The sequence below is a fragment of the Thermobia domestica genome, chromosome 8, assembly GCF_964235325.1.
Source record: "Thermobia domestica chromosome 8, izTheDome1.hap1.1, whole genome shotgun sequence".
Taxonomy (NCBI): Eukaryota; Metazoa; Arthropoda; class Insecta; order Zygentoma; family Lepismatidae; genus Thermobia; species Thermobia domestica.
In genome coordinates, this window is record NC_137461.1 from 4,471,586 (window position 1) to 4,484,109 (window position 12,524).

The following is a 12,524-nucleotide window of genomic DNA, read 5'->3' on the forward strand; positions in this document are numbered from 1 at the left end:
GTATGGGAGAATAATTATATATATTCAAGTTCAGAGGAATTCACAGCTAGAACAGAAAATACACATTGCATACAGAAGGTTTGAAAAAACACTTTTGTGAAACCAAGAAAAAATTGAGAGATAATACATGGGCCGTCCAGAAAGAACGACTGCGCTCGCGCGCAGCGCCAACTCCCCACCACTGCGATCGTGTGCGCGACAGTTAACTCTTATCTTCACCTCAGTATAAGTCGAGTCTCAATGCTATGCGGTCACGCTACTTGTTTTTGCAGCGATTCAAAATGGCGGCGCCAATCGAAAATCCCGCCAAATGTAAAGCACAGAGTGTCATTCGTTTTCTGGATGCGCAGAAAGTTAAGCCTATTGAAATTTATAGGTAAATAAAGAATGTTTATGGTGATATTGCAATGAACGAGTCTTCACTGAGGAAATGATGCATTATGTTTTAAAATGAAATGAAAACTTTGAGTTTTACGTCCCACAGTTATGCCGACTAGGCTAAAGGAAAGATGATGAAAAATAAATGAAATGGTGGAATGAAAAGTGGGAGGAAATGGGAGAACCCCCGAGGAAACCCACACACACGGTGATTGTCCACCACAAAGTTCACTTGGTGCTAGCTCGGATCAAACCAGGGACCCCATGCACCAGAGGTGAACGCTCTACCACTGAGCCACCGCGGCCCTGCATTATGTTTAATCAAGGAAAGACCAGCAAGTATGATGAAGATCGGAGTGGCAGGCCATCACTTGTTTGAGAAATCTTTGGTCATCCTGCTTACAGCTCTGGCTTGGCACCAAGTGAAAATCACAGCCCCGAAACTTTAGGAATTTTTTAAGTGGAAAACAGTTCGCAAATGATAAGGAACTCAAGCAAGCAGTGACAGCCTGGCTCATATCTTTGGCAGCAAATGAGTATAACATCGGCAGTGAAAAACTGGTCCCACGTTATAACAAGTGTCTTGACAACTATGCCAATTACACAGAAAAGTAGAGTAAGGGCCTGTGACTGTAAATAAAGTTTTGTGCGGTATTTTTTTGTTTTTATTTAACATGCCAAAACGTCCTTTACATTCTGGACGACTCTCATACAATCCTGGACTTTACACAATTGAGATATAAGAATCGAGGTTGGATTGTCACAGAATAGAACAAAATAACGAATTTTGTTTCTGCAACGATGAATCATCTGTTTCTTTAAACTTATAGTTAGTTCGTTAATTGAAAATTGTTTTCAAACAGTGCTACTTTCACACTACGGTCTAAGTCTTACCTTCCTCCAACATGGCCTCTATTTCTTCGTCAGGTACATCAGAGTCAAAACTTTCATCCGAGTGATTATCTGATTCCTGTTCCTCATCCTCATTGTTATCGAATTCATCCAATACATCGAACTCTCTGGACGGGAATGTAGTTCTTTCTTCGCCCTCATCGGCAGCTGATCGGCCACTGCTGCTATACCGCTCCTCCGCCTCATCATCGTCATCGTTTGTTTGGAGATTTGTACCATCACAACCTTCGCCGCCATTTTCTTGGCAATTGCCCTGTGTGTGTCCCCCTCTGTCATTGTTCTCGTTGTCATTTTGGTTCCCGTATTCATTGTTAGTGCCATTATATTCAGACGTTCCTTCTAGATGAGGGCATTTTGGTTCTGAACCTGTTAAATCTTCACTAGCCTTGCGTTTTTCCACCATTTTGGTTTCTTTTTAACTATACACTATTTACAATTTTATACTGCAAAGACAAGAACAGATTTTGTATCAGAATAGATAAATAAAAAAGTTTAAAACAAATGTTAACAGTTACCAAAGCTGTCCATAAACTATAACAACAAAAGCACACAAAATTGTCTATATAAATAAACACTTCGAAATATAAAAATCTCTATATGACCTATAAGATTACAACCACTAAAACTACTCGCCGTTTCTTCACAGCTGTACGAAACACACATCTCGATTTTAAGTCTTGCAACTGTCTGAAGAATAATAAAAATACCACTGTTTGATAAATTTCACTCACGAGTATACGAAAAGATATTTTAAAATGATGAGGCCACAATATCTTTGGAGAACGAGAACACACGATACGAGGGGGGACCCAAAAAACGTGAAATTCGTCCTAACTTCTTTATTTCTTAATATTTTTACACCAAATTTTTATCACCTTCAAAGTATTGCCCATGGACCGCAACGCATTTCTGCAAACGATCCTTCCATTGTTCAAAACAGTTTTGAAAATTACTTATCGGGATCTTCTTTGTAACCTCCAGCGATTTTTGTTTTACCTCCTCCACAGTGGTAAAAAACGCTTTCCTTTCATGTCACGTTTGAGTCTGGGGAACAAAAAGAAATCACAGGGGGCTAGATCCGGTGAGTAGGGAGGTGCACAATCGGTGTCATGCCGTTTTTGGTCAAAAACTGCTTTACGGAGAGGGCGGTGTGGACCGGAGCGTTGTCATGATGGAAGCCTGTGCGCCAAAGATCTGCCCTTTTCTTCCGGATACTCTCCCTCAATCTTTTCACAACCTCCAAGTAGAACCCCTGGTTAACAGTTTGACCCGGGGGAACGAACTCCGCGTGCACAACACTCTCTGCAATCGAAGAAACAAATGAGCATTGTCTTGATGTGTGACTTCACTTGGCGAGCTTTCTTGGGACGAGGAGAGCCACTTGTCTTCCACTGGCTTGATTGCTGCTTTGATTCGGGGTCGTAGCCATAGCACCACGATTCATCACCAGTAATCACCAGTAATCACCTTGGCAAAAAAAGTCAGGGTCCTCTTTGGGCTGATTTTGAAGTTCAACACATGCCTCAAGTCGACGCTCCTTTTGCTCGTCTGTGAGAAGGCAAGGGACAAATTTGGCTGCAACCCTTCTCATGTGCAAATCTTCTGATAAAGTCCTCTGAATTGAACTCCACGATATTTCAGACATCTCACAGAGTTGATCAATGGTTCGGCGACGGTCTTCACGAACGAGGGCATTGATTTTTTCGACGTTTTCGTCAGTTCTTGCCGTTGAGGGGCGTCCTGAACGGGGCTGGTCTTCAATTGACATTTCTCCGTTTATAAAACGTGCAAACCACTAGCATACTCTGGTTTTACTTAGGGCAGCATCCCTATAAGCAGTCTTCAGCATTACAGTAGTTTCCGCGGCCGATTTCCCCAACAGGAAACAAAAATTTCACAGCCGCCCGTTGCTCTCGATAATCTGCCATCACGTTTTCGCCAAACTGGAAAAAGTTGTTTTACTAAACAAACTCAAGAGCGAACTGATGCACTCACAGCGACACAATTTCGCACACTGACGCAGGTGGCGTGATCGTAACGGACAACTGGTACAACAATGGGTTCCCCCACTCTCCCTCTCCACTGCAGCACAATTCCCGTTTTTTTTTGGGGGGGGGGGTCCCCTCTCGTAACCTGTAGATACTCTACGGTGCATATTTAACACAGAAAAGACCCACCTTGCATCCGGTGCTATTGTATCCGTTAAAACCTCAGATTATTCTTCGATATTTCTGTCGATATGCTGGGACAATGGACGCAAACACTTCCACCGCAAACTGGAGACTACTGAGGCCGAAATGTCGAAGAACAGTACGAAGGTTTAACAGAGATATAATAGTAACGAATGCAAGTTTTTTTTTTTTTTTTTTTTTTTTTAATGAGAATACAGTATTATATTGATATAAAACTTATAGAATTAAAATACACATGAGAAATAAAAATATATCACATGTGAATCTAAGTAACTTCACATAATCTGACTGTTGTAAGCCGAATACATTTGATTTAATTACTTTTGATCACAAATGTGATGTTTAGCTTACAGTAAAATACATTAAACTCATATACCTTCAAAGCCACGAGACGAGAAGAAGCGATACAAATTGTATGAAACTAACTTACTGTACTACACTTGTGGAGATGAATTTCTGATTCCTTTAGAGAAGTTAGTTTATCATAGTTTCAGGCAGTATAAAGGAAGTAAATACGAATAAGTAACGGGGAAGATTCCTGATCACTTTTTACCTGGCTTCAAGGAAGAAGAAAATGGATAAGGTCTTTTACATGTATATAAGTAATGTCTGTTTGATCAATGTTCAGAATTCATTGGTTTTTCCATAAAGCTGACGGTCTTACAATTACATAAAATTATAAAAAATAAATGCGCAAGAAATTTAGGAATTAAAATAATAATAATAAAAAACATTTCAATACTCGTCGTCACGCTCACGTATGTTGCTTGCTGTTAGTTTGGTTCGATGTAATTCTACAGGATTTCTGTGTGTTTTTCTTTTGAGTTTTGATATTTATCCAACGTAACCAAAATAGGTACGAGTTGATTTTTGATTTTAACGCCACTTTCAGCAGTGAGGCTATATGAGACGAGACCTACTGATTAATGTGGAATCCGAACCAGATGAGCTCCCGCCGGGAATCGAACCCGGGTCTTCCACGCCAAAGGCGCGTATGCTAACCGTTCAGCCACGGAGGAGCTCAACAGAAAAAAGAAAGCCAGCATGTTCGTTTCGAAATCTGCAAAAAAATTTAAATAGCTCAGTTTTGAAGACCTGGGTGATGAAATTTTGCTCAGACTTCATACAAATGCAATTGGAAACCAACTTTTGTAGATTATTATTATTACCACTATTAACAGCGGTGTCCCATTTTTTGTGTAAATTTCCTTTGTCTATATTTAAACTTTGATTTTTTAACCTTATGAAATATGATTCATACATCTTTCTTTTGATGTAAGGTCTAATATGGTAGAGTTCTTTGATTTCCTTAATTTGGCGTTTTGAAGCAATACAGAACATCAAACATTTTGACAGGCTTGACGTAGGTGGATCATCGTTCTTAACGTCTCTTGAATGTTCTTTGATTGTCGTAGCTGTTTCTTTTGGTAATCGTAATATGGAACTGATTACACATATAGTGCACCTGAAAGTCTTAATCGATTTAAGAAATAATTCATATAGCCTGATAAAAACTTCTTCTAGGTTCACCATGATTTCACACAGATTGAAAACTGATTTTTTATACTCTGCGAGAGATATGACCATAGTGGTAAACAAATCCATTGGTTAAACTCGCTGTTTCTGGATTTAATATCCCGGAGTTATTGTTCCGAAGGCGTATAAAGCGAAGTAATTCTTCCATACACTAGATTTCGTCAAATACGAGTGAGTTGATTATTTGTGAATGTAGAAGTCATATGAATTAGATTTCTTGCTTTCATGTCGGTAAATATATAGATCAGTAATACTGTTATATTGATTGATAGAATATATGGAATACCCATTATCGAATTTTAATTACAACAGCAGACGTACTACATTCATGGGCTTTATAATCCTTGAAAATGGATACTCGCTTAAGTATCAAAATACTGGAATAAATTTCTGCTTCTTAGTACCATTTTTATCTTGATGCAAAAGGTAGTACCATTTTTATCTTGATATTATTATCTGGTTTTAAGTTCTGGTGAATTTTGTTGAGGGCCACTGACAGGTTTTTCAAATCTACGTTCTCTCATAAATTGCTAAAATATCATCAACAAAACGACATTATTCTTCTCTCTTAAGAATCTCTGTTTCAAACTGGTTCACGACAGTGTTAGCCGAAAGTGAAGAGAGGGGGAAAGGGTTCGGATGGCTAGTCCTTCTATTGGTTCGCAAATTTAGTTTACAAATATGAAAAAGTTTTTAACAATATACAACTCCAATACCTTGGTAATCTCATAAATCTCAAGACAGCTGAATCTGTTTCTTACCTTTGATCCTCTATATACCATTATGGATAGCACAAATTAACAGAAACTCACAAAACCTATCAGAGTCACTATGAACGACAAGTCTAAATTAACTTAACCAAACACAACTTGTTTCACAATCTTTCCGGTATTTCGGAGATATTTGACAATATTTTTAACAAAGAGTTTAAGTTTAGTATACTAGAAGAAACCTGAACAATCCAGACTTCATCATCTCGACTGAAAAAGCAGCACGATTAATTGAAAATTTGGACATCAAAGAATTGTTCCTAGGAGACACAGTCAGCATCTTAGGCATTTTTTTGAAATCCGCAATACGATAAAATAATCATCCTCAAGTCAGGAATTTACTTACAGAATTTAAGAAACGGTTAGACGAAAATAACTTTCGGTGCATCATGTTTGACAAAGGCAACTCCTTCACCATCATATCAAAAAATATTTATAGAGGAGAACTGTAATCCAACATTGACTCAGGAAATAACAGAACAGTCAACACAAATCCACTTAACGAAGTCATTAGAAAACAAAACTTCTCTTTGACACACATAATATACAGTAAAGCCACGATTATCCACGAGTGCCGCGATTTTTTTTTTTTTAACCCTGCTACAGTGGCGCTCAATTTATTTTTCATAAGTAGTCGCTGTGGACTGGCACTCCGCATGATGCAAATAAGTACTGTATGTTCTGAAAGATAAAAATAAATTGCATTGTAAAAATCAATATTAGCAACAAAAGTGCACGTACAGCCCACAAGTATAATCTAGAATGAAGAAAAGGTGTTTTCAAAAAAAAAAAAAAAAAAAAAAAAAAAAAAAAAAAAAGTGACTGATCTTTAGTAAAAGCAGGCGTAACTAAACACTTTTTTTTTTTTTTTACAGTACAGTGTTGTTAACTTTGCTGTTCTTTATTTTAGGAATTTAGACGTACAGCAAAGGTTTCTGCTATACTGTACACATTTTAAAAGTTTTATCGTTTTTTTGCACAATAAAACAGTTTTTATGCTGATTTTGTTTTGTGTTTTGGGCTTTATTTTAAGTCTATTTTTCGGGTTACCCGCAATTTTCACTATCCACGGTGCCCCTGCCCCCAATCCTGCTGATATTCGGAGCTTTACTCAATTTAAACTTCTTATAATGAAGTAATATGGATTATACAAAACAAATTGACAATTCAAAAACACCAACCCTCACATATCAAGAACTCTGTGGTTTGTGCTCATCGTCATGGTCGCAGCAAAGCGTGGACCACCTAGAAATTATTATTATTACTACTTATTAGCTTCTGGCGTAAGCATACAGAAATTGATTGTTTTACTTCAGCGTTTAAAACGTGAAGTTCCCTTATAACCAATTATGTTGCTATTACGCGAAATGAATAAACCCAGGTTCAGCTAAGGCATATGTATATAATCTTAGAAAAAAAAAATCCAACACAGGAGAAGGACGTAGTTCACCAAATATATCACAGGAAACACTAGGAATTCAACAATGCAATAAATTTTGATTTGATTTTGGCTTTAGCTTCTCTTTCAGCAGCGAGGCTATATAAAACATAGTCCTACAGCTTAATGTGGAATCCGAGCCACATGAGTTCCGGCCGGGAATCGAACTTGGATTTCTCACGTCAAAGGTGCGTATGCTCACAAACAACCACAATTTAGCTCGACATTTGTTCTGATCTGTACAAATAGGCTTAAATTAGCTTTAATTAATACCAACCAACCTGGCATTAGAATTCAACCAAAACTGGCTAAGTAGCAACAAATTCAATGATCTTGAAATTTATAAGATTACCAAGATATTTGGAAGAGTTTATTACCAACTTTTCCATATTTGAAGACAAAATTTACAAACCAATAGAAGGATTAGGCAGGGAAGCCCCTTTTCCCCCAACTTTTGCCAAACATTGCTGTAAACCATTTCTGTAAACCGAGATTCTTCAGAAAGAAGAACACAAATTTATCGGATACTATAGTATTCTTGATGATATTTTAGTGATTTGTAAGAAAACATAGGATTAAAGAACTTGTTAGTGGATCTCGACAAAATCGACCAAAACAAATTCACTTCAGAACATGAATCAGATCATAGATCCACGTAGATACGGACATTAAATACAGGAAATCTAATCCACGTGAGTTCTACATTTATAATAATTAATTGATTAAAAAAAAAAAAAAGAAGAAGAAGAAGCCCAGTCGTATTTGACCGAAGTTAATGTGTGGAAGGACTGCTTTCTACGCGCCTTCAGAACAATAACTCTGGAACAGAAACGGTGAAAACAACCTAAAATAATTATCAAGAAAGAAAGAAAGACAGAAAGAAGGGAAAAAATGGGAAACCTTAGCGAAGTGGGAATATCAAGCTTTAGCAATACACAGGAAAGAACATTTCAATTACTCAATCTAGAAACACCAAATCTAAGCAATGGCTTTGTTTACTACGTCTCACACGCAAGAGTACAAAACCAATTACTTCTACAGAACCCGGAGGTTCAATGTCACATTCACAAAGCTCTTCAACTGACTTCAATCCTTAACCAACTAGATCCACTTTCTACTTTGGTCTCTTATTTTTGTGGCATCCATCTTAATATTATCCTCCCATCTGGGCACAGGTCTTCCTAATGGTTTTCCGATTGGACTTCCAGTTAAAATATTTGAAATCGGTCCTACTTTCTGCCATTCTGGGTACATGATCTACCCACCTGAGCCTCCTCGATTTGATGATTCCACCCACCTTTGATAAACGATATAAATTATGCGGTTCCTCATTATGAAATTTTGACCATTACCGTTCGTCTTGGGTTCGAATATTCACCTTAGATTTTTTTTTTCCTCAAATACTTTCAGTCTGCGTTCTTCCCTTAAAGTAAGCGACCATGTTTCGCAACCATAGAGCACAACAGACATCATTTTATGTATTTTCCGCTTCGAATTCTTCGACGAAATTCGCGAAGAAAAAAGATTTTAGAATGAATCGTAACACTAATTCCCTGCTTTCAGTCTACATTTAATCTCTTTGTGGATATGATTTTGGTATGTTAATACTCATTCTAGATATTTGAAAGTGTCCACTTTGTCAGAACTGTTACTAGATATTTAAATGTGTTTATAATTAGCGGTATTAGGTCTGAGTTCAAGAAATGGCGAAAAGATCGGGTTTTTGTTACGTTACAGGAATTATTTGTTAGATTGATTAATACTATCAGGCAGACTACATGCATAGTAAATCCTACATTGGAGTAACCAAAAGGAATTATCCACTAGAATCGAAGAACATTTTCAAGAGAAGGAAGAAGATCCAACCTCATCTGGCTTGTTAAAACACCGTATTGCTTCAAAATACCAACTTAAGGAAAATCAAAAGTAGTTCCCAAACCTAAGTTTTACATCGGGAGAAATGTATAAGCATCATATATAAGAACAAAAGCAGACAAAGGGAATTGGAGCAAAAGATGGGACACCATTATTAACAGCCACCTGGAATTAATGAAAGAAGTTACAAAAGTTCTGCACTAGCACATTACATTTTTTTTGTGTGTTTTACATAATCGTGGGACATTAAACTCTTCAAGAAATAAAAGGTGTTCAGTTCAGTGTCACTTATCACACCCAGTGCCCTTTTTTAAATTATAATTGCTCTATTGACATGATATTCATTAAATACTGTGCAGCCGCGTAGGTTGTTTTCCATCCTAATGAAAACCAACGGAATTCCGAAAGATAAATGGGCAAAACCACCAGAAATCCGTCAGACTCCTTAAAAGCCTCCAAAATTCTGCTGTTTAAAGAATGATGCACACTATTTATAATTAAATAGATCCAACCATTAATGTGCAATGGTGTGGTGTTGTCGAAAACTTTATTTCTTCCTGCGTATGTAAGCTAAAGCGTTCAGCTTAACTTGTTTTGTTAATGAAGGAACCAAACTGTTACTGAAGGAAAGTTTAGTGTAGTTTGTTACAGTTTCATTAAAAACGACACATTACACCTGGTATTTCCGATAAAGCTATGAACAGATAGATACAAGTGAGTTCAACATGTGTAGTGGATCATCACATCAAGAGGACCTGGGCTTTAGATATCTTTGCAGACCAGAAAGTTTGAAGGAAGACATCCCTTTTATTTCCAACTATCAATGACATATCAGTTGTGTACTTACACTTCTTGAGTTAATAATCTTTCATTCTATAATGGAAGCCAATATTCAAGCGATCCTACTAAAACGGCAGTGTGCTTATATAAATTAATAAGCCGCTAACGAAGGTGGGAGTTCTCACTGACTATTTCGGTATTAATAAATATTTAGACGTATTCTTGAGTTTACTTTAATTATCATCCATCAGTTTGGTTCCTTCAGTAACAAAACAAGTTAAGCTGAACGCTTTAGCTTACATACACAGAAAGAAATAAAGTTTTCGACAACACCACACCATTGCACATTAATGGTTGGATCTATTTAATTATAAATAGTGCGCATCATTCTTAAAACAGCGGAATTTTGGAGGCTTTTAAGGAGTCTGACGGATTTCTGGTGGTTTTGCCCATTTATCTTTCGGAATTCCGTTGGTTTTCATTAGGATGGAAAACAACCTACGCGGCTGCACAGTATTTAATGAATATCATGTCAACAGAGCAATTATAATTTAAAAAAAGGGCATTGGGTATGATAAGTGACACTGAATTGAACTTTTTTTTTTTTTTTTTTGAGAGTTTAATGTCCCACGATTATGTACCGAGGCTAAGGGAGACGGATGATAATGGAGGAATGATGAAAGTGGGGAGAAACTATAGAACCCTGAGAAAACTCACGCACACGGTGTTTGTCCATCATAACGCCCAGTTGGTAGGAGTCAGGATCGAAGCAGGGATTCTTACGCGCCAGAGGTGTACGTTCCACCACTAAGTTACCGCGGCTCTTTCAATTGAATATGGCGTAAGTTACACATCATATTGTAAAAAGCAAAAATCAAATGTCAATAAAAGATAAGGAATCACCAACCAAAGATTGCTATTGTTGATTACTTTCCTACTATTGTCTCGGAATCCTACTGTCATCATCTGCCAGACAAATTCGTGTTATTTATTTATTTATTTATACGTGTTTTTGAGAATTACCGGCATCTATATCCTTAAGCCCGTTCAAGTATGACGGATGGCGTCCGTCGACCAGCACACTAGACGGGGAAGGAAAGGAGCGGCCTAGGAACTGCATGTTAAGTATCATCCCGCCATTTGCTTGGTGTGAATGAGGAAAAATCTGAAAAAGCTATTACACCTTTTCGACCAAGTGCCCCCACAGGAATCGAACCTGGGAACCAGGCACTGAAGATTGTTCCATGTTTCCAACATTCATTCAACTTGATTATTTGGCAGATAACAATAAAACATTGGTAGTTAACGCAACACCAGGAAAATAATAATCAAAACAGAAATCTCGGGGCACTTATACAAAGCTAGTGGTTTTAAACTAAAAACTGCTAGACTTTGTATGTTTTAAAAATCAGTAGAACATCTCGTGTTATGCCTCAAATGAAAGAATTTAAAAACACCTTCATTACCGGATCTTTAGGCACTAAAATATGAAAATAGAAACTGGAAATTTCGAAAACTTTCCACAAATAATTTTGCAAAAACTAAAAATATACCAAAGATTATTTAGCTTCATCAAATCAAAATGGCCTGCTCTTCAACCTGACTCAATGTCTCTGAATTTTGAAGTAGCACCATTTCAGGCTGCACAAGAATTTCCTACCGCTCCGTTGTTTAGCCGCCTCTTTCACTTGTCAAGAAACATGGAAAAGAAGCTAGCATCAGAATCTCTGATCTGCATTATAGATGAGACGCAGAATTTGCACTCAAAGCGAGGATCATCATTTCCTTAGCATTTGTTCCCATAAATGCATTGAATGAAGCATTTGATGCTCTAGTTGCTATTTTGCCAGAAGAACTGTTACATGTCGCTGATTCGTTTGAGGATAATTATTTAGCTGAGTATGTTGTATATATATATTTTTTTTCGGTATTAGTTTTCTGAGAGTTACCTGAGATCGTGGGAAATTAAAATAAACTTGTTCAGTTAGTACAGGAAATATTATGAAGTATTTTGTATATTGCCTTACTTTCCAAATATTAGTAAGAGTTGTCTACCCAGTTCAATACGTTCGAGAGTTAGTGGATGCAAATAATTTAAGAACAAGACACGTGACACTGAAATACAACATATATTTCGGAAAGAAAGGGTGTCGCTCCCTATTATTAAGACACGTGACACTGAAATACAACATATATTTCGGAAAGAAAGGGTGTCGCTCCCTATTATTATTATGTTTTTCTTTTTTAATTTACGAGGGTCGTTCAACTCAATCCGGGACTTTTTCTTTCCAGGTTTAAATGGACACCTAGGCTGGAGGTTTTGTATGCAGTAGAAACTGGCACCTGTGTCCTACCGTTATTTAAGTTGGCGGACAACAGTGTGAACGACTACGTGTAACAGCGTGCTGCGATGAAGTTTTTAGTGAACGAGGACATAAAAACTGCTGAAATTTACAGAAGACTTCAGGCTCAGTACGGTGATGTGATACTCAGTCGCAGTAAAACATTTGAATGGTGTAAGCGCTTCAAAGATGACCGTATCTCTATTACTGACGAACCCGGTCGTGGTGGATCACAGCCCTGAGAATATTCAGCGCGTGGAGCAGCTGATCCTGGACAATCGTCGCATAACTTGTCGTGAAA

General features: G+C 37.4%; 1 protein-coding gene across 2 annotated transcripts in view; it reads right to left on the reverse strand.

Annotated features, from left to right (window-relative positions):
* pasha (microprocessor complex subunit partner of drosha) overlaps positions 1-12,524 on the reverse strand; it is an 86,379-nt gene that overhangs the window by 41,294 nt on the left and 32,561 nt on the right. For both annotated transcript variants that reach the window (XM_081768027.1, XM_081768028.1), the window contains exon 2: positions 1,273-1,733. In XM_081768027.1, the coding sequence (XP_081624153.1) occupies positions 1,273-1,693 (421 nt within the window). In that variant the 5' untranslated portion in view covers positions 1,694-1,733. The remainder of the gene's footprint in view (positions 1-1,272; positions 1,734-12,524) is intronic.